General features: G+C 40.4%; 2 protein-coding genes across 6 annotated transcripts in view; one reads left to right on the forward strand and one right to left on the reverse strand.

Annotated features, from left to right (window-relative positions):
• The window catches only part of LOC149260348 (Aldolase-type TIM barrel family protein), a 321,369-nt gene that overhangs the window by 129,772 nt on the left and 167,906 nt on the right, over positions 1-23,691 (reverse strand). The gene's annotated exons all lie outside the window — the stretch shown is intronic.
• LOC149260349 (uncharacterized) lies at positions 13,420-14,903 on the forward strand. Its single transcript, XM_089434056.1, has one exon. It carries the CDS (start codon positions 13,554-13,556, stop codon positions 14,901-14,903), a length of 1,350 nt encoding a protein of 449 aa, XP_089290182.1. The 5' UTR covers positions 13,420-13,553.

Raw genomic sequence — 23,691 nt, forward strand, 5'->3', positions numbered from 1 at the left:
GCTCTCTCAACAAAGGGCAATAAAAGGTCCAAGAAAGATCCTAAAGGTGGGTCCAAGTCAAAGGGTGAACAGAAAAAGGACATGAGCAAAGTTAAATTCTTTGCATGTAATAAGTTTGGGCACTATGCATTTCAATGTCCTAACAAAAAGAAGAAGAAATAGATTGCAGCTTCAGTTGAAGTGGATAAGTTTTCCACTCAGTTTGAGAGAGAGTTTTCTTTGTTGATTTCCACGAGTGCAACATCTACTAATGTTTGGTATATAGATAATGGGGCCTCCAACCATATGATAGGTCTGTGTGAGCACTTTACAATCTTGCAGAGGGTGGTGTGGATCTCGAGGTAGTGCTTGGAGATGACACCAAGGTCAAGGCAGTTGGGCATGGGACAATATCCTTTTAGAGGGAGTTCTAGCTACCCATGGTAGTGAGGGATGTATTGTATGTTCTTGGGTTGATGAAGAACTTGATATTAGTTTCTACCATAGAGGACAAGGGTATGAGGTGGTGTTCCGAGATGGATAGGTACTCATTCATCCTAAGGGATCTAGTGTCACAACAGCAAAAGTGATTGGGATCAGACATGGGAAACTATACAGGCTCATGTTTCAACCAACTCATGCATTGGCACACAGCATCAACAGCAATGATTTATGTGAATTATGGTGTAGGAGGATGGCTCATTTGAACCATGGGGCTAGTTGCCACCTAATCCACACCTTCAGGTTACGTGGAAGAGATTTTTAATCCACTAAGTGTGGCCTTGGGGAAAAGTATCGAATCAAGTTGGTGTCATTCAATCTCGACTCCTCCATCTAAGATAACTCCTAGTGAAGCCAAGGGGGTAGTCCCTAAAACAACTAAGGATGATTAAGCTATAGCAAACAAGAAATTATTCTAGGAGTTAATTAAATTACACGAATACATTAATCATCAACATACAATATGAAAAATAGACAAGCAAATAATAACAAAAATTAGATAACAAAATAGATCAGTGGCAAAAGTAAATGCTTGTTGCCTGAAAATTAATCCAACAAATGAAATTGTAGCCCCAGTGCTAAATTTTGTCGAAATGTTTTGGCGAGTTATCTTGGTAAATTTTATTAAATTGATTTCACTTAGATTTATTAGTTAAGTGAGTTCAAGATGGAGAGACAGGTGTGTGATCTATGTGACAGCAAGAAAATAACACTAATCTAATTTGTGTTTTCCTCTTTCACCTTTATCCTTCGAATGGGGTTGAGAAGGTTGAAAGATCCAATGGGAGGAAGCTTAGCTTCAATGAGTACTCCCCTAATTTCACAAATCGACAGTTGCAAGGAGATCCAACAAGAGGAGGCTTAGCTCACTCTCTTAATTTCACAAGTCAACAATTTATTTTCCCAAACTTACAATAAATAGTTAAAAAAAAGGTTTTCCCTAGTTAAACTAATCTAGCCACACAAGTCCCCTCTGATCTGTTGATTTGGTGTAGCATCGGATGTGCTCTAGCCATGAAAATTGGTGGAGAGGCTAAAGCACATGAGATCTCCAAGGCCCTGAAAGGGTTTGGGCAGATTCTAACCGGTTTGGCAGATATGAAAATAATTAATATTTTTAATGGAGTTCCTAAGTCTAAACTTAGGAAAAATAAAATATTAATGGGTATTAATACAAAACTAGGTTAGAATGTTCCAAAGGATAAGGATCAAGCCAAATCTAATCTTAGCCGTTGATTAGAGATTTAATCTCGATCGTTTAAGGACCAACGAGAAAAGTATAAGAGGCTTGAGGGTCAGTTGGAGAATACACCAAAGTGATCAGTCATTCATTTTTGCTAGAGCGGGGTTGCTAAGCAAAGTTGAATTAGTGATCAGCAGCGAGGGGCAGTGAGTACGAAACGGAGAGGAAGACACAGTACTAAGAGACCAGCGCAGAAGCAGAGAGAGCAAAAGCAGTAGCCAGTTTAGGCCACGCAAAGCCTAGCAGAGACAGCGCAGAGGCCAGAGGGACTACATCATCCACGCAGAGGCTGCTGGAGTGACACAGAGGGTCCCAGAGACTGCGTAGTGCCTCAGAGGGCTGACACAGAGGGTCCTGGGGCTGACACAGGTCAGCAGGAGGCTGACGGAAAGGCCAGAAGGGCTAGCGCTGAGCTTCAAAGTCGCCAAAGAGGGTTTCGTGGGACAGGTTTTCTGAATACCTATTTCTGAATATAGAGGTCTTGATGTCGTGTTTCTCTGTCAAGTGAGCCGATTAGGCACCCAGTTGTACTCAAGGAAATATTGCATAATAATAGACCCTCAAAATAGTTGCACCGATTTTCTCGCATTAGGTTTTTCCAGGGACATTTGTCCAAAAATAACGGTGTCACTTGTGTGCTTGTTTTCTTTCAATTGTTGATCTGTAGATGTTGTGACTGTATTATGTTTATTTTGGTATTTAAATGTATTAAATAACTTGTTCGAATTTAAACAAGTAGAATAAATAAACCAGCAGAATACAGATTAATTTTCTAACGGATAGACTTAGAAAATTCAACATGGTATCAAAGCGTGGTTGCAGATCACAGGAGAGCTAAAGGCACCAGCTAAGCAAAGCTTTTACAGCAGAATCAGTTGTCCCGAGTGACAGTAACTGATCCTTGCAGAAGCGACAAAGGAAGGGTTGACACAGAGGGACTGCGTCATCAATCCAGGCAAGAGAGAGGTTGAGGGCGGCAGAAACAGGCTCACACAGAGCCACGCAGCGGCCAGGAGGGCTGACGCAGTTGGCTGAGGGAGTTGTTTTGCCGGTGTCAGGATTGCGCAGAGCCTAGAGGCTCAGTCCTTCAGTTGCTAGGGCGAAGGAAGCTGTGGGCAGTTTGCGAGAGCGAAACTAGTGGGGTATTGTGGCCAGAATAGTACCTAACAGGGCAAGACCAAGGTAGAGGGAGTTGCTGCCGAGGCAGATTTCTAGCCAAGGAATCTGGATCAGTGTTGCAGTTGCACAGATGATCGGAGAGGGGCAACTTGACGGTTGGTAGAAGGATTTCCAGGAGGGAAATCGGGACTCAGAGGGAGTCCAGAAGAGAACTTCCAGACGGGAAGTAGAGAGACTTGGAGGAGTCGAACCGAGAACTTCCAAACAGGAAGTAGAGAGACTCAGCAGGAGTCGAACTGAGAACTTCCAGGCGGGAAGTAGAGAGACTCGGAGGAGTCGACAGAGAAGAGCAGAGAGATGGTCATGAATGGGCTGAGGGATCAGGATAGGCTGGACAGAGCGTCCAACTTTGTGGTCTGGAAGGCCAGGATCTTGTCCATTCTAGACAGACATCGCATCAAGCGCTTCACCTTGAGAGTAATGGCTATCCCAGTTGTGTTATATACCTAGGGGGGGATAATATGGGGTACAAAGGGAGGTACCCAAGGGAATAATGTAATAATGGGATGGGCCATAGTAATAAATAAGGTGGTTAACCCATATCATATAAGGGACCACAAGTAGTTAGTAATAATGTAATGAGCCCATGGTATTAGATAGATGGTATTAAGGGAACCATGGTAATGACCCATGGTATTGTATGTATGAGGCCTATATAGAGGCTAGAGACTCCACATTGAGAGGTGTCAAGGAATATGGTATGAATAGGCATATGGCTTGTGGAGTGTTCTCCTTCCTTAAGGAGTGAATGTATGGTGTTGCCCTACCTTAAGGGTTTGATCAATAAAGAAGCATTTCTTTCTATATTCAGATCTTGTTATTTTTGGTGATTATTTGCAGTTATTGGGTATATTGGTATTATTTTCGTATATTTTCAGATCAGATCTATAACAAGTGGTATTAGAGCAATTTCTTGGGCAAAAGTGGAGAATTTTTTTTATTTTTTGCAGGAACTTTCTGGGGTGGCGAGTTTGCGGCGCATATCTGTAAGTTTTGGGGCAAAATCTGTAAAAACTAATTGCAAATCTGGATTCTTTGTGAAAAATACCCGATTTCAAAAAAAAGTCGGCCGAATTGGAGTCCGGATGAAGGAGATATCGCTGATCTAAAAATCAGTGGTGTTGCAGACATTTTTCGGGGCGGCGAGTTTGCAGATCAGATCTGTACGTTTTGGTGCAAAATATGCAAAATCTAATTGCAGATCTGGGTTGTTGGTGAAAAAATACCCGATTTCAAAAAAAAAAATCGGCCGAATCGGAGTCCGGATGAAGGAGATATCGCTGATCTAAAAATCAGTGGTGTTGCAGACATTTTTTCGGGGCAGCGAGTTTGCGGCGCAGATCTGTACGTTTTGGGGCAAAATCTACAAAAACTAATTGCAAATCTGGATTCTTTGTGAAAAAAATACCCGATTTCAAAAAAAAATCAGTCTAATCGGAGTCCGGATGAGGGAGATATTGTTGATTTAAAATCAGCTCTTTTTTCAGAATTTTTGGTGATGGCGAGAGAGTTGCAGCGCGGATCTGAAATTCCAGTGCCTGGATCGGGATTTCTATCACATGGGCAGATGCAGAATGGTTGTTCCATTTCCGAAAACAGGTCATAATAGGGATTCTGAGCAATATTGACTAAACTGTGACAATTTCAAATTTTCGCCAAGTAAGTGAATTTTTTTTCAAAACCCTCTTCATGGCGGATCTTAATTTTACAGGGAAAGATGATAGCCCTACTATTGAAGAATTCATACAGAGACTAAAGTTCAAATATGGGGAATTTTGGAGGGGTATAGTACCATTTAATTTTCAAGATGAGGCTTCCAAATGGTGGCGCTCATTTGACAACAAGCAGTTGCTCAAACTTTCAGAGGCCGAATATGAAAGATTCCTTTTAGACAAATGGTCTCATACTAGAAAAAAGGAGAATGAGGCATGTAAAGGGTTATTTTCTACTGGTGTCTCCTTATTGCAGGTTCATGGATTGATTCAGAAGGAGAAAATCATTGTGTCTATAAATCCAAGTTGCAAGCAAAATCTCATAAATGTCAACTTGGTAAAAAAATTACAAGTGCCAGCGAAACACATGGAGCACACACAGGTTAATAATGAGCAGACACAAGTTTATAAAGATTTGAAGATTTCTATGGACAAATATGTATTGCATTCTGATTTTTATGCTTCAGATATCGCTAATGAGAATGTTGTTTTGGGATACCCATGGATGGAATCAATGGGTACTATAAATATTAATGTGCAGAAGAAATTCCTGAAGCTCTGGTATAAAAAGAAGAAAATTACATTACAGGATATTTCCATCAATAAACAAGCAGAGTCCATGGAGGCTGAAGCAGAAAATGTTCCAGGGACTGACATATCAGATGATGAGCCATTGATGATCGACAATCAAACACAAACAGAGTTTGAAGCAGAAAAGGATACAGGTGTTGATACATCAGATGAAGGCTCAGTGGTGGAAGTAACATTGGAAGATAAGACACCACAGCAGGGTGAATTAAAGAAAAAGATATTGTGGGTTAAAACTTCAACATATCATCACCACATCACCCCGCAAGACAACAACCAACAAGGTGGCAACCAATTAGCCATAAGGACAACAACACCTGCATGACAGATTGAGAGGAGCGAAGATCCACCTACTACACATCAACACGGAAGAGCTGCCATGGTCAACTTCCATCTCAAGCGAGCGAGGCACCAGCGAGATCAAGGGTTCACCTTTCTCTTGGATGGCTAGATGCACGTGCATGGTACCAGTGGACTACTCTTTTGAGTAGATCTTATTATTTGTGTTCTTCCCATGTTTCGGAGATGAAACATGCTAAGGGGGGTGGAATGTTATATACCTAGGGGGGATAATATGGGGTACCAAGGGAGGTACCCAAGGGAATAATGTAATAATGGGATGGGCCATAGTAATAAATAAGGTGGTTAACCCGTATCATGTAAGGGACCAGAAGTAGTTAGTAATAATGTAATGAGCCCATGGTATTAGATAGATGGTATTGAGGGAACCATGGTAATGACCCATGGTATTGTATGTATGAAGCCTATATAGAGGCTAGAGACTCCACATTGAGAGGTGTTGAATGAACAGGGATATGGCTTGTGGAGTGTTCTCCTTCCTTAAGGAGTGAATGTATGGTGTTGCCCTACCTTAAGGGTTTGATCAATAAAGTAACGCATTTCTATATTCAAATCTTGTTATTCTTGGGTTTATTTATATTATCATATATTTTTGGGTTAGATCTATAACAAGTTGACCCAGTAGCTAATGAGAGGTACGAGAAGGAAATGGCCAAGGCAAAATGCATCATCCTTGATGGGGTTAAGGATCATGTGGTCCAACATATTACTGAGAAGGAAACTGCAAAGGAGATGTGGGACACCTTGAAGACATTGTACCAGCATACTTCCGTGCAAAGGAAGATGCTCCTTGAGAATCAGCTAAGGGCGTACCAGATGCAGAAGGGAGAGCAGATAGATGTCTTCCTCGGTCGGTTGAAAGAGATCCGTGACCAGCTAACTTCCATAGGGCCACACCGAATGAGGAATTGATGGTGAGAACCGCACTTAACACAGTCTCCGAGGATTGGGAGGTATTTGTCCAAAGCATACTGGAAGAGTCGAACCTAGAACTTCCAGACGGGAAGTGGAGAGTCTCAGCAAGAGTCGAACCGAGAAATTCTAAGCAAGAAGGAGAGAGACTCAGAGGAGTCAACAGAGAAGAGCAAAGAGATGGTCGTGAATGGGCTGAGGGATCAGGATAGGCTGGACAAAGCGTCCAACTTTGTGTTCTGGAAAGCCAGGATCCTATCCATTCTAGACAGACATCGCATAAAGGGCTTCGCCTTGAGAGTAATGGCTATCCCAGTTGACCCGGTAGCTAATGAGAGGTACGAGGAGGCAATGGCCAAGGCAAAATGCATCATCCTTGATAGGGTCAAGGATCATGTGGTCCAACATATTGCTAAGAAGGAAACAGCAAAGGAGATGTGGGACACCTTGAAGACGTTGTACCAACATACTTCCGTGCAGAGGAAGATGCTCCTTGAGAATCAGCTAAGGTCATACCAGATGCAGAAGGGAGAGCAGATAGATCACTTCCTCAGCAGGTTGCAGGAGATTCGGGACCAATTGACTTCCATAGGGGCCACGCTGGATCAGGAGTTGATGGTAAGGACCGCACTTAACGCAGTCTCCGAGGAGTGGGAGATATTTGTCCAGAGCATACTGGGCAAGGCGAGTCTTCCAGATTGGGAAGAACTATGGGCGGCTCTTTGCCAAGAGGAGATCAGAAGGCTAACCAAGATGGGAGGTAGTAGCAAAGGAGTCTAGATCAAGAAGGAAGAGGAAGAGGATGCTATTCTGGCATCTGCAGGAAAGCAGGGGAAGAGGAAGAAGAAGGACCTCTCCAAGGTCAAGTGCTTCCACTATGGGGAACTGGGGCATTATGCGAACCAGTGTTCGAGGAAGAAGAATAAGGAAGAGGCTTCTGACTCGAAGGCAGCGCCAGCGAGGGCAGAGAAAGAAGTCGAGGAGGATAAAGATTGTGCCATGAGTGCTCACGTACCTCTAGAGAAGAGGTGGCGAGACATCAAGCTATAGTCAGAAGGACTACAAGCGATGAGGGGCAGGATCCTTGAGGAACCCAACCTCATGGATTATACCCTACTACGGGAGCCCCGAAGAGAGAGTAGCAGGGCTAGTGGATGTTAGTAGAGACAGATGTGGATGAAGCAGCAGAGAGTGCTACAGTGCAGGAGCCCTCGGGCAGCGCGAGGCTAGCAGGTTGCAACAGTGCGAGAGGCACCGGAGTGTTGCACCAGTACATGATGGCACAAAGAGGTGTGCAACGGTGCAAGATGCAGGGAGTTGTTGCAGCAACGCAGAGGTCACTAGAGGGAACACTTGTTAGCCGCAGAGGGAGCTTCAACATCGGGAGCGTTTCTAGCCTAACAGGGATGTCAGAAGTTGGGTGGATCAGTTACTTACTTCTCAGTAACTGAGTTGCAGTGCAGTAGTCATCTGCAGTAGCACGATGCAGCATGATGAGAGGAGGATGCAGTGCAGATGCAGTGTTGGGAGGATGGACCAGCAGCAGCATGGATGCAGAGGGAGTTGTCGTACGGATGCAACAGTGGCAGTGGTAGGGCCATGGGCAGCCGTGTAGGATGCAGCGGTGCAAAGGATGTTAGGCGGGGAGACCTAGCATCAACACAGGTACCGGTGCCGGATAATCAGAGTAATGCTCAGTGTGGAGTATTATTAGAGCACAGTCCTTGCTAAGAGGGAGTGTTGATTTGGGGTAGCATCGAATGTGCTCTAGCCATGAAAATTGGTGGAAAGGCTAAAGAACATGAGATCTCCAAGACCCAGAAAGGGTTTGGGCGTATTCTAACCGGTTTGGGAGATATTAAAATAATTAATATTTTTAACAGAGACAGTGCAGAGGCCAGAGGGACTGTGTCATCCACATAAAGGCTGTTGGAGTGACGCAGAGCGTCCCAAAGGCTGCGTAGTGCCTCAAAGGGCTGACGCAGAGGGTCCTAGGGCTGACGCAGGTCAACAGGATGCTGACACAGAGGCTAGAAGGGCCAGCGCTGAGCTTCAGAATCACTGGAGAGGGTTTCGTGGGACAGGTTTTCTGAATACCTGTTTCTGAATATAGAGGTATTGTTGTCGTGTATTTTTTCTCTGTCGAGTGAGCCGGTTAGGCACCCAGTTGTACTCAAAGAAATATTGCATAATAATAGACCCACATAATAGCTGCACCGGTTTTCCCGCATTGGGTTTTTCTGGGGACATTTGTCCAAAAATAATGGTGTCACTTGTGTGTTTGTTTTCTTTCAGTTGTGACTGTATTGTGTTTATTTCGGTATTTAAATGTATCAGATAACTTGTTCGAATTTAAACAAGCAAAAGAAATAAACCAACAGAATACAGATTAATTTTCTAACAGATAAACTTAAAAAATTCAACATGATCATGCGCAAAGATCAAGCTTTGCTTGCAATGGACGAGAGTGTAACAGGAATTAGAGGGGAGATGGTTTGTTACTTTTGCAAAAATGAAATCTAATCTAAAACATAAAGAAATTTAATCTACTTAAATGAAATTAAACTAATCTAATTGTTTTGCAGTGCAAGGTTAATCTTAAGCCAAATAAAGGCACACCATGAACATGAAACACAAACACAAGAGCCCCCCCACTGGGTGGGGGGAATGGGGTGCCTAGGAGACTCTCCTAGTTCCCTCAAGATTACAATGATTGCTATGAGAATCCCTTATAAATAAAGGGAAACTGGTTGTTTTCAAAGTCACAATGGTTATAATAATCCCTTTTTTATGAAGAGGAGAGTTATAGGTTCTTTTCAAGTACTTGAGTGGTCCAATTTGAGAAAAAACAGGTAGAACCTCCGCTTGTATATTCACACACCTTCAAAAAAAATGCAAGCAGAAGTGGTGAAAGATGCCCCAACGGCACTTGGGAACACCTGCAATTGTTAGTAGAAAATGCCCCAAAATTTTCAAGTGAAATGCTAAGAAAATAAAATGAAACTGCTACTCTAAAACAAACAAGAAAAGCCAAATTCAATTAGTTTTTCCTGGTTGATTTTGTTGCTATTAGGACAAGAGCAAGATTGTCCTTCAAAATGCTAGATTTGACAATAAAATCTCATAGAAATGAACCAAATGTTTGAGGAAATTTTTTAGAGTTTATATGTAAGAAGAAAAGGAGAGAGTGGAGTCTTCAAAGCACTTGGAGACTAGACTTGGTGCTCGGTGGGAATTTGTTGCTTATGTGTTGAAGTAAGTGGAGCATCTAACCAAAGTGATCCACTTCTCCAACTTGAGGTGCCTGTAAAACTTCACAAATCCTTGCCAAGAAAATTTGTTAATAGATAGGTGTTCCCTACACATGAATCTAGAAAATATTTCAATAAAATTAGAAGCACATATAATCTAGAATCCAAAAAAGTTAAGAAAACAAACAAATAGACTAATCAAATAACCAACTATTCCTATTGGGTGACAACACCCCTTCAAACGCCTATTATAACAAATAATTTCAAAGTAATGCAATATCAACAATTATACGTCAATTGAGATCCAAACAACCACACAAATAGCAACACACCATGTAGCTTCCAAAGCCTTTTTTATTAAAAATTATAGAGCAATACAATAGCAGCAGAGGTTCCCCAAGAGTTCCAACTCTTCCACACACCTTACTAGCTTGCACAAGACGCGAGAGCCTTGATTTATGAGAAACGAGGGAGGAGATCCCAAGAAAAAGGTGATAATCCCAAGGAGGATTGATAACCCCAAGGGAGAGTATGAGTTTCAAGAGAGGATGTGTATCTCCTAGACACATGCATAGGCTCCAAAAGGCATGTGTAGGCTCCAAAGTAGAGTGAACTCACCTACAAGTGTGAGTGAGTGGACATGAAGGAGGAGTGAACTCGCACTGACTCCCACTCATTTGTGACTCAACTTGCACCTCATTAGTGCAACTCGAATCTAACTTAACTTAGCCCAACTCGTGAGCCTCATCTGGGAGCCAATTCAACCTCCCTAACTCAACCTTGACTCAGCTTCTTGACTTGGCTTGTGACTTGTTACTCCTGCCACCTACACATACCTACAGGTTAGTGAGAAAAGCCTTCAACCCCACAAGGTGTGGTTGGTGGCAGGGAACTCAGAGAAGGGGCTGTCACACTGTTCCTAACTCTCTCCGTCTACGCTATCTCTTTGGTTAGCTAAGGGGAGTGGTCCCTAATGAAAAGTTACGTTAAAAGTGATATGAGGTTCTAGGAGAGTGTTATAGTGAAAACCGATTAATTTTAATGATTTATGAGCAAAATATGACATGAGCAATAACAATGAAAATCATTAACATAAGGAAACCATTAAACCAATGCTTTATAGAGAGTTTGCTCAACAAAATAAAAGATACATTTGCTCAAAATAAAAATAAAAAGCTTCTAATAATGAAGAAAAGTAACCCTGAAATGCAAACAAAAGATGTTAGCACAAGATCTTTGTAAAATATAAGATCCATTCATGAATCAAAACATATCTTGCCAAAACTCAACAATTAGAAAAATTACTTTAAAAAAAAGTAAAATAAGAGATGTTAAATGCTAAATCAAGATGTCAAAATGGAATTAGACTTGAGCATGAAATGAAAGCAATTATTAACAATTTGAAGAATCACAATACTTGTTTTGAAATGTTTCTTGAAAATAAAATTTGCATTATAACAGCTCAAAATATTAAGAGACGAAAAAGTAAATGTGATGGAAAGTGCTCTTGGTTAATTTTATTAACTACCTCTACTACAAGATTGCAATTGAACTCTTCAATCCCCAAGCCTCACCCTTGCCCAAAAATATGGATCTCACGGAGGGGAGTCAATAGAGTAGAGGGTCCATAAAATGTCTATTTCAACCAACTTATGTTGGAGGTAAAATTTTAACGAGGCTTGAAGCCTTCCTATACTAAAATACCTAGATGAAATGCAAATTGTGTTAATTCCCCAATTAAAATAATGTTACATGCAAATGCTTCAAAAAGAAATAAGATAGCTGCAAAACTTCAGAGACTAGAATGTAAACGAGTTCATATGTGTTTGCACCATTAAATGGAAAACAAGCAAGTAAAATGGAATAGATTGATTTAAGCTACAATTGTTTCCAATAGATAATAGTGTTCCAATAGTTTCCATGACATATAGCATAAATTGACCAAGTAGTAAAGCATGTATTTGAAGAAATTATGAAACAATTAAAACTTGCCAAAGAATGAAGTGTTTACACATAAGATACGGTTTGCTCAAATTTACAAGTTTGAAGCTTATGCATGTGAGAATTATTTTAAATACAAGATTAGGAAAAGTTGCATGTAGAGTGAAATGTATTAATTTTAAGCATGCACAAAATGAAATTAAGTGCTAGCGAGCTAAGAAAAACTAGAAGCAAAAATTATTCCACCCACAAGAATCCCTCATCTAAGTGAGGAAGGGGGATGTCATGGGAAAAATCCCAAGTTCCCTCAAACAAAAATTTTATCTTTTACTAGCATTTGAAATGTATAAAAATGTCTCTAAGAGAATTGCCCACAATATGAGAGAGATCTTTAAAAAGATAAGAATCTAACAAAGGTAGACTCTCTCCCAAAAATATAACAAGAAGAAACTTGAGGATGGAAAAAACTCTTTAAAAGAGATTTACAAGGCTCAAAAGGCCCACAGCCTAGATGAGTTTGCAGTTCTCCCAAAAATTCTTACGGCCTCCCTAGAAATTAGTCCTTGAATAGCGTGAGGGGGTCTTACATGCACACAAGTGAGTAGTTTCCCAATGCTTCTCCTCAAACTCCTCCTTACTCAATGCTCAAGTCTATTGACCGCAAAACCAAACCAATTATCAGTGTGAAACTATAAAAAAGAAACGTAAACTAAACTACAATTTAATGTACAAAATACTAGCTCAAGTATGGGAGTGAACCCCCATACTTGCCTAGCTTTGGAAATGACTCTTGAATAGCAGATATAACTTTGAAAGAACTAGAATCAAAGAAGTATTTTAAATCTAAATAGATGATCAAGTAACTACAAAGTAAAAAAACTCCCTCTTGCTCTTCGTTGGATGGAAGACTTGGAGGGAAAAAATAGTTGAATCTTAAGATCGTTTTGAATCTAGGAGTGGGTTGATCTAATTTATATTTCTCCCACTTTCAGATGGATTACTGCACATAATACAAAAGATTTTTCTTACACACTTGAATAAGTATTAGTTTGCAAGGGATTGGAGTAATATAATGAATAAGATAACCAAGCAGTCCTCCTAAACTGAATTGGCAAGCTTATCCCTAAAATACTACTCTAAATCAATGATATGTGCAAGATAGTTTGCACACATCAATCCGCACAAGATGGAAAGTATAAACTAATATTAATTCAATATGTAAAAGAAATTAAAAACAATAGCAGTAGCATGAAAGGACATCATCTCATAACGCCAAAAGAACATCAACTAAATAGCCCCAAAGTCTTGATTATATTAAGAAAGTATTAGAATAATGCTATTTTAGTGTTTAATGCTCATTTATGTAGATAAGATCATCTGTGATCTTATTAGCAGTTTCTTATTAGAAACTTCTTGTTTCTATTTCATAGTAGAAACTTGTTGTTTCTGTAAATACATTTGTATTATTTATTGAGCTTCATTGCTCATTGTAATTTAATTCAATTCATTCATTGATTATGGTATCAGAGCTTGGGTATTTTTTTCGAAATAATTCTTCATTGTTTGAAAAATTCTGTGCTTCATTTCGAAATTGCTCTTTAGGAGTCTGAAAAAAAAATTACTGGGCGTCACAATTTCTGAGCCGCAGTTTTTTTTTTAATTGGACGTGATCACAAACGATTTCGATGAGCAACAGTTGATCCCGTGATATGTCGTTTCTCTACTGTCGTTAATTCAAGGGACAAGGGTGGGGAAAGATTATTGTTGAAGAAATTGGGGGTTTGATAGATTTGGATTGATTATATTTGGAATTGGGAGATCTCTGTCTGTGTGTCTGAGTTTGTCGGGTCTCTGTTGTTGCCTGTCTGGTTGATTGATTTAGCAAAAATGTCAAGCGTTTTTGCAGAACAACCAGCGTATTCCATGGGGCCATTGCCCTGGTCGTTTTTCAGTGATCATTCTTCTGGTAGCCATGGCGACGATTCGGTTTGTTTCATGTCCCCTGGTCGCAGTGGCGGGTTGAATTTGAATGAGATTCAGTATTCTTCTTCGTCACCGACTTCTTCAGATTACATGAATTCTTCGCCTTCAAGATTCGCAGCAAGTCGCGGGTTCGAAGACGATAGAAGTGCTCTGAGCTTTCCGGATTTTCTAGACATGAGCTGTGGCTATGAGAGCAATGGAGATGCCGCGGCTTTTGTGCAGAAAGATGCGCGGGGCGAGATGCCAGGCATTCGTCTTAATAACGCATTTGTGGGCTCTAGTTCGCCTCGGCTGGAGGATGTGTTTTGTGCCCTGCAGAAGTATTTGCCTTCTAATAATGAAGATGAAGAGTCTTTGCCTGCTGTGGATGCTTATTCCTGCGACGAATTCAGAATGTATGAATTTAAGGTCCGGTGCTGTATGAGAGGACGGAGCCATGACTGGACTGAGTGCCCCTTCGCTCACCCTGGTGAGAAGGCAAGAAGACGCGATCCTCGACGCTTTCATTATTCTGGAACTGCTTGCTTGGACTTCCGAAAAGGAACCTGCCGCCGCGGGGATGCCTGCGAGTTTGCTCATGGCGTTTTCGAGTGCTGGCTTCATCCTGCTCGATATCGGACCCAACCTTGTAAAGATGGATGGAGCTGTAAGCGCAGAGTCTGTTTCTTTGCTCATACTCCGCAGCAACTCTGCCTATTGCCAGGGCTTTCATCTCCCAGCAGCAATTCAAGAAGCAGTACGGCGCTGCATGTTGCTTCTGCTCTGAAGAACTATTCTCTATCAGCCTCGGCAGCAGCTTATGATGGATCACCTCTTCGGCAGGCGCTTGAAGGAATCATGAGTTCGAGTTCCCTCGGCGGATCTTTGATATCTTCCTCGACTTCGGCGTTGGTGGGGCATTCCCAAACACCTCCGCCTCTGTCTCCACCACTGTCTCATCAGATAGCGAATGTTGCAGAACATTCTGAGCAGAAGGAATCTGCCTTTTACACCTTTATGGCTAAAAGGTCCTCATATCATGCCCCGTCTTCTACTTGGTACATTGACTCTGGTGCATCACGTCATTTCTCTCACAAGCGTGACTGGTTTACTGACTTCTCATCTTTCAGTGATTCTGTGGTATTCAGCGGTGGTGAGGAGTACACAGTGGTTGGCAGAGGTACAATTCAGATCCAGTCTAATGGGCGCACACTCATCTTCTTGAATGTGTACTATGTTCCTTGTATGGAACTTAATATGTTGTCTGTCAGCTAGATTATGAGGAACTCTCCTCAATTCGATGTGGTGTTTAGTATGCACAAGTTCTCCATTATTGACAAGGAAACTCGTCTTACGGTTGCTGTTGGCCTAGAGGATCATGGCCTATACAAGCTTCTTGACACTGGTGATTCTCCAAAAGTGGCTTTAGCATCTCGTGTTTCTCCCATCAGCACTTTGTGGCATCAGAGATATGGGCATTTAAACATTCAGTATCTCTCTCAGCTATCTCGGGAGGGACTTGTGTCAGGGTTACCTGATATTCAGACTCAGCATTTGGGAGTGTGTGGCGCCTGTCAAGCTGGCAAGCAACATCGGTCTTCATTCAAGGATGGAGAATCTTGGCATGCATCTAAGGTACTCCAGTTAATTCATGTTGATATTTGTGGTCCTATGAATACATCTTCAGTTACTGGTTGCAAATATTTTTTGCTTATTGTAAATGATTTCAGTAGAAAGATGTGGGTGTACTTTCTAAAACATAAATCTGATGTATTTAGTATCTTTCAGAAGTTTAAGTCCTTAGTTGAAAAAGATTCTGGCTGTAATATCATAACTCCTAGAGCAGATAACGGGGGGGAATTTTGTTCTTCTGCTTTCTCCAACTTCTGTGATACCCATGGCATCAAACGCCAGTTAACTACACCCTACACTCCTCAGTAGAACAGTGTTGTCGAATGTCGCAACCATACGATTGTTGAAATGGCTCGTTCCATGTTACAACACAGGAGTGTTCCGAACAAATTTTGGGCTGAAGCAGTGTTTATTGCTGTCTATCTTCTTAACCAATCACCTACTCAGGCTGTTAAGGGGAAGACTCCAGAAGAGGTTAGGTCTGGCCCTAAGCCTAAGATCAGTCACCTCAATGTGTTTGGCTCGATTGCATATGTTTGGATTCCAACTACTAAACGCTCTAAGTTGGATTCCAAAAGCTAGAAACTCATGATGACAAGGTACAGTGATCACCACAAGGCCTATAGGCTAATAGATATAGACACTAATCGTCTTATCATCAGTCGGGACGTAGTATTTGATGAAGACAGAGGGTTCTTTCAGTCCCCTCCTTCTGAGCAGTGTTCTGAGGATCAGCGTCACAGTGTTCTTCCGTTAGGTCCACCTGATGGGAGGGATGATGCAGCATCAGTATTTGATGATGCACTACCTGAGTTCCCTCCGGAAAATAATCCTCCTCTCGTTGCTCCTATTGTTCCTAAGCCTCCTCCACCTACTCCAGATATTGGTTCTTCTACTCTCCGACCTAAATGGTGGGCTAAAACTATTGGTGATCTCCGGGATAATGAGCTCCTTGAAGGTAGAACTTCCAGAAATAAGAGCAAACAGCAGCCTACAGTAAATTTTGCTCTTATGGCTAACCTACACAGTGTTTTTGAGCCTCAAACCTATTCAAAGGCTAAGGGTATACCTGAGTGGGAACAGGCTATGGAAGCTGAATTCCAGAGTCTTCAGAAGAATCACACTTGGACCCTTTCTGATCTTCCTGTAGGGAAGAAGCCCATTAGCTGCAAATGGGTGTATAAAGTGAAATACAAAGATGACGAAACCCTAGACAAGTATAAGGCTCGCTTTGTTGCTCGAGGGTTCTCACAGAAGGAAGGCATAGACTATGAGGAGACCTTTGCTCCCACAGCCAAGATGAGTACCATACGACCTATCCTTGCCTTAGCAGCTCAGTTCAATTGGAAAGTCCATCAGATGGATGTAAAGAGTGCTTTTCTGAATGGTGACTTACAGGAAGAAGTCTACATGACACAGCCTCTAGGATTCAAGGTTGCCAGTCAAGAACAAAAAGTTTGTAGATTAGTCAAAGCACTCTATGGTTTGAAACAAGCCCCTCAGGCTTGGTACATGAAAATTGATAAGTACCTAACAGATCATGGCTTTCAGTGGAGTCCATCTGATGCAAACTTGTATATCAAACATATTGGTGATGATATTCTATTTGTGGTTGTCTATGTGGATGACCTTATCATTACTGGCAGTTCAGCACATTTGATCCATGGGATCAAACAAGATTTGTGCAGCACTTTTGATATGACAGATTTGGGACTTCTTCATTACTATTTGGGGGTTGAAGTCTGGCAAACTGAGAACAACATCTTTCTCTCTTAGTCCAAGTATGCCAGAAGTCTTGTGGACAAGTTCAGAATGCAGGATTGCAAACCTGCCACGACTCCTATGGAACCAGGGCTCAAACTTTTAGCTCAGTCATCCTCACCACTTGTGGATGAATCTTTATTCAGGCAATTAGTGGGCAGCCTCATCTACCTTACTGCCACTAGACCTGATATCAGTTTTGCAGTGAGCTACATTTCACGCTTCATGACAGCTCCTAAGGCTGATCATTGGATAGCAGCGAAGCGTGTGCTGCGTTATGTGAGTGGCACTCCTGATTATGGACTTTTGTACACTCGGAGTTCAGATCCTACACTCAGTGGTTACACAGATTCTGACTGGGCAGGTTCGGTTGATGACCGTAAATCTACAATTGGGTATGTGTTTAGTTTGGGATCCAGTGTTGTCACATGGACTAGTAAGAAGCAGCAGGCAGTGGCTCTCTCCTCGACAGAAGCAGAGTAACAGGGAGCAGTTAAGGCATCTTGTGAGGCAATCTAGCTTCGACGTATGCTTACAGATATGCATGTTTCCCAGGCAGGTCCTACTCCCTTGTTCTGTGATAATCAGGGAGTGCTCAAACTCGCCAAGAATCCAGTCTTCCATGAACGAACAAAGCATGTGGAAACCCATTGTCACTACATTCGACAACTTGTTGAAGATGGATCCATTCAGTTGCTATATGTTCCCACCACGGAGCAGCCAATAGACATCTTCACCAAGCCCCTTGGTCCTGATAAGTTTGTAAAATTCAGAGGGTCTATAGGTGTTGTAAATAGATTGAGCATTAAGGGAGGGTATTAGAATAATGTTATTTTAGTGTTTAATGCTCATTTATGTAGATAAGATCGTCTGTGATCTTATTAGCAGTTTCTTATTAGAAACTTGTTGTTTCTATTTCTTAGTAGAAACTTGTTGTTTCTGTAAATACATTTGTATTATTTATTGAGCTTCATTGCTCATTGTAATTTAATTCAATTCATTCATTGATTAGAAAGTATGCAAGTACAAAATGGCAAAATTTCCTCAAGCCCAATAGCTCATAACACGATACAATATGAGAGCCCATAGCCTCATTATATAGAGAGTTGGGAGCAAATCCCAAAGAAGAATGCATATGAGAATTGGACTTGGAGCAAATCCCGAGGAATGATAAGTCAAGTTCGATGTGGAGAAAATAGAGACACCAGAGCAAAATCGAATTCCATATGTGCACCTCAAGGGAAATTGAATTCCATATATGGCATAGTAAACTCATCCATGAGTGAATCCAAGCGATGAGACAACTCCAGTCCACCAAATCCAAACTCAAGCTAAGTGCTGACAACCTCAGATGATGATCTCAAAGAAAGCTCAGCGTAGACTCATAGGAACTGCTTGATCTCCTCCAAGGGAAACTCGTAATCCTCCAAGTGAAGTGCTAAGAGTAGAAGCACCCAAGGTAACTGTGAGATGAGGCCCCACATAATCTTCATCCAAATATTCCATAGAATATTCCTCTAGTGCATGAGCTCCTCTAATAAATTTGATTTTCCACATGTGCAACCGTTGCTTTATCTCTGGGAAATTCGATTTTATGAAATAATGGTGTATTTATAATGCAGTGTGCTCAGTTATCCTCCACATGTCCTTTGACTCAACTCTTTGACTTACGATAGTTTCCAAGTCATTTCTACGTCATTCTGTCACATGAAATAATTTATTTCTCCCTATTTTATTTAATTCTAGCCTAATTAAATGCCACAATTTCCACTAAGCTTAGGAAATGTGGGTTTTGAGGGTCCATAACACATTACTAACCCCTCAAAGTGTGTTATAGTAGAAAGTTGAAGGTGAGAGGTGTAATTTTTATTACCCATACCCCATACAACTTCTGTAGACAACACTTATTACATTACATGTACAATTTTTATTGCGATTTTTGACCTCCGAGGAATCTAAAAAATTAAAAAATGGCTTCCTAGACCTAACCAAATTCCACAAAAAAAATTGTGTCATTTAATATGGTAATATACATCGACTCTAAACACTAGGACTCGCACAAGGCCTCACCATCAAGCTATACTCTAGCTTTGGGGTCAATTTGGAAGAAAAAACTCGATTAATTATTAAGTCTTGGTAGGAAGATGATAATTAACCAAGTAAAAAAAAAACCTCCTAGAGTAATACTCACTTGTTGGCAAGGTCCCAAGCTACCTAGGCCTATTACAGACTCAAAACTCATTATTACTAGCATCACTTATTACAATTCCCGCAGAGTGTGGAATCTGGGTACAAGAGAAACTTATGAGAAATAGAAGTGGAGTTTAAAAACTCCGGTGATCTGATGATATCTGATGGTACAAGTGTCCTTTGGTACATCCTTGGGCATGGAATCTTCATATAATCATCAGGTGTGACTCCAGTGGTCAACATGACTCATCACTTAATTCATTCGAGTGCTAACTCAACTCCTCTTTGGTGATTGAGACCCTCAGTTTGACTAAAGACAAGGAGAGACATGTTTACGACATGTTTCCTTTCATTTAATATCATAATTGTTGTGTCTTTTTCCTGACATTTTGAGTAAAAGTGATATGCACGAGGAAAAATCAACAGTTTCCACCCAAAAGTGAGTACTAAGGTAATCTTGGTACTCAAGGATGAAAATCGAATACCTACATGCCATACAAAATTTCTTAGTACCACTTTTTAATTTGTTACATAAATTTTAATTAAAAATTCTCATTTTATGGGAAATTTTTAATTATTAAAAAATCATATAAAAACCTAATGTAATTCCACAAAACTCAAGACAATCCCTAGCATGGTAATATACATCGACTCTAGACTTAAAAAACACCGTCAAGGCCTAGTTATTAAGAAGTACTACAGCTTTGGATGATGTGAGTGAAAAAACTCAATTAATTATTTGTCGCTAAAAAGAAAAAATAATTATTTAAGTGAAAAAAACACTTTGGAGAAACTTCCTTAGTAACCAAGTCCCAAGGGGCTAAGATTTTTACATAAATTCATCAAGCTAGTGATATTTTTTACATTTCCCCCAAGGGTATGAAAATTGCATAGAAAAAAAGAAAGAAGAAGAAGGGGAAAAAATGCCCTCCATGACTTTTAGACTTGAAAATATGGCAGATGCCTTGTCCAATGTGACACGCAAGACAAGAAGATTCGAGTGTCTGACACAGGCATGTTGACCCCCTGGAACATGACACGATAGGACACATTATATATTATTTTAATTTATATATATATATATATATATATATATTAAAAATTAGATATTTCTTACACAAATTCTCATTCATGAAACAAATTCAAACATAGATCTAGATTCTACATTGTAAATTTCAAATTTGTAAGTTTTACAAAGTAACTTTATGCATACAAATACAATTGTGACAGATTCATCAATTATTCAATAGGAGAAAGATAAGAAACGTCAAAATGCAATTTTCTCATTTAGTCATCAAAATCAAAATGTGTTACATAGTAGTAGCAATGCCAATGGAAAATAGAAAGAGCAAATACAAACCAACTACAAGCGTCAAGGCAGTAGATAGCTCATGAGTCATCAATCATCATCATCAAAACAACATCATTGTCATCATTATGGTCACCACTGCTCTCCTCTGCTGCATTTTCCTCCTCTGTATCCAATGTCATCTTTGCATCTACTGATGTGGAGGATGACCCCTCAACGGTATCACCATCATCAAAAGTGACAAGCTCTAGCATTGGCTCATTAAGATCCAAGTTCGCCAATGCCAACTCAACAATGTTGTCCAAACCCATATCTTCAGGAAAGACATCCCACATCTTTGTCTTTCCCTTCAACCACTCATCCATCTGCGTGTAAATAAGACAAAGGTTGGTGTGCACATACACCATTGTACATGTTGCAATTCCACAACTTGGTGCCAACAAATGAGCTTTCACATGGTAATAAGTGCTCATGAAATGATTGTTGCAATAGTTGCATTTCCAAGCAACATTGCCTCCTCCGTTCAACTTGTTTGCCTGGCCCTTACTCTCTTGTGACATACTTCCACAAGGGATATTTGTTTTCTTGAGCCTGTTGTCTTTCTAAATTAATTCTTCCCCCAACATTTGAAGTTGTTGTTGCAGCCCCACTTCCAATAGAGGTAACACTTACAAACCCTGATGAAATTGGAACAGGGGGACATCACCAATGGGGACATTCTTCCCCTTCCTTTGCCCCCTCCCTACTGCCCTTGATTGAGCCATGAATGTTGTAAAAAAATAAAGAAAAAATGCACAAACTTGTAAAAAAATGCACATGCAAACTGTTGTAATAAAAATGCAAAAAAATAGAAGCAAAATGCACTTACCTGTTGCTTGAATCGCCTCCAAAATGCTCCCAAACCCTTTGCTAGTCGCTCCCACACACCCACAGCAAGAGAGACACAAAACAATGAGGGAGAAATGAGCCAAAAGTGGGCCACGCAACACGCTTTCCAAGGGATTCGTGTCCCAAAATCGGAATTCATGTCCTGAAATCAAGATATGTTGGGACACGACCGAGGAACACAAGTCCCATCGAATCCCACAAGTCGGACACGTTGGGACACGATCAGAGGACGTGTCCCATCAAATTGTGTCTAATTCGTTAGATTCGGGACACGGCCGGGGTTTTGAGCGAATCTGGTTTCTTAGCTTATTGTCTATTTTGGAGGATTAAATCATAGTGGAGACCATTTTCTCCCACACTTGTCGACTATTTTTGGCATTATACAATGTTTTAGAGCTATTTAAGGACCTTTGACCTAGTTGAACATTCAAGTAAACATTTTTAGGGGTTTTTCTTGTAAAATTAATGAAATAAGGCTTGGTTGTCCTCATATAAATAAAGGGAAGCCTTATTCATTTTGGATCATCATACTTCTCTCTCTTTTGGACGTGCACATTTGCTTTTGCCTCTTTTCTACATGGACAAAATGTAGTTTTATGGGGCGAATTGCTCTTGGAGGTGAATTTTTGCTTGAAGTTGGTTCCTCAGGATTGATTGAAGAGATTCTTCTGTAAATTTTGTAAGTTTATTGCATATATTCTCTATTTTGCATTTTAAAATGTGTAAATTAGGGTTTCTACATGTATTATGGTTAAAATTGCTAAATTTATCTAGAAATATTGATCCTCTATGCCATGCAAAATTGTTTTCCTTAAATCCTTTAGGAGAACTCTGAGTTCTACATCCCTTAACTTTAAAATCTCCCTAATAAGGAAGCCACTAAGGTTTGTAATAAGATTTTTTAGCCCTCTCACCCTCTTTGAATTTTCCCTAGATGAATCCATTGCCCATGTAGATCAAGGCACTAATCTTGGTGGTGGTGATCAAACCTTCTACTTTTACTTTTTTCCTCTCTCTTCTCTCTTAAATTCAAGATATCTAGAAACGGAGCTAGGGCTTTCTTTGAAATATTGTTACAAGGCAATTTTCTTTGATGTCTTATTGCCCTTTAAGTACAAATTGAATTAGATAGTTCTCAAAAATCAAAATCTAGCATTCATTGCATATTAAAACTATATTCCTAGAGTTAACGCCATCAATGTAATGTTTTATGCTTGTTTCAACCATAAAAAATCAATTGTAAACCTTAAGCCTTCCATATATGTTTGGTAGTCTTGATCTTTTATTGATTTATCATTGTAATATTTTCTTTCAGTTGTTATATGTAAATGTGTGCCCTACATTGAAAATCTATCAAACACTAACGTACAAGTTATAACAACCCTATGATTTGCTTAAGTGGTCTAGGGGCAAAGTGCTTGTACTTTAGTAAATACTATCTTAGCCTTCCAAGCTCCGCCAATACCCTATCCCAGTCATTACAACTAATCCATCCATGAACCATTATTATTGAATAACCTAAGGTGATCTATATAGGGAAGCCTCCCTTGCCATTCAAATACCAAAAAATACTTGGAGAAAGGCTATTGAGGTGACAATGTTAGTCGATCCCTTGTTGCCATGAGGTATGGGTTTGCCTAGTGAGGTTTATCACTAGGCCTTCTTGATTTTGTGGTAACATGCCCTAAATCTACATATCTTACAAACCCTAACTTATAATAGCTATCTTCTAAGTTATAAATGTCTTAGGGAAATGTGCTTGAATTTTAGGCAACTCTTATCTCGGCCTTTCAAGGCTCTGTCGAGACCTTTTCTTCAATCAATTAGGCCTTGCATCACCATTGAGCCCTTTGTAATTGAATACCCTTTCTAGTGATCCTTTGTAGGGAAGCCTCCCTTGTGGGGATAAATTCCACCACTAAATAGTTGGAGAGTAGCCACTAAGGTGATGGTTGCGGCAATCTCTTGTTGTCGTAAGATCTAGATTGCCTAGTGGGGCTTTGCACGAGACTTGCTAGATTTTGCAATAACACATATCAAGATCTAATTAACCTATCTCTTGTTGTTATTTGTCATCGAGGGTCTTTTCCTTTTTAGGCTACAAGGATCGACATCCTCATTAGTGTGCTAGACTTACTATGGAATAGGTGGTATTTCTATTTCCCATGGCAAGTAGAAGAGAAGATTTGATAGCCACTACTATTGATTGTAGAAAAGGGAAAAGAAGAAGAATCATTTTTTTGAAAGGGTTTTGTGCTTTGTTGAGTGGGCTTGGGAGAACCT

Source organism: Pinus tabuliformis, chromosome 6, assembly GCF_031772625.1.
Source record: "Pinus tabuliformis cultivar Carrire ecotype Pingquan chromosome 6, CPIR1, whole genome shotgun sequence".
In the NCBI taxonomy this organism is placed as follows: Eukaryota; Viridiplantae; Streptophyta; class Pinopsida; order Pinales; family Pinaceae; genus Pinus; species Pinus tabuliformis.

What these genes read in the sequence shown, in the direction of transcription:
- LOC149260349 (XM_089434056.1), top strand. Translation starts at nt 13,554, where the DNA reads ATGTCAAGCGTTTTTGCAGAACAACCAGCGTATTCCATGGGGCCATTG.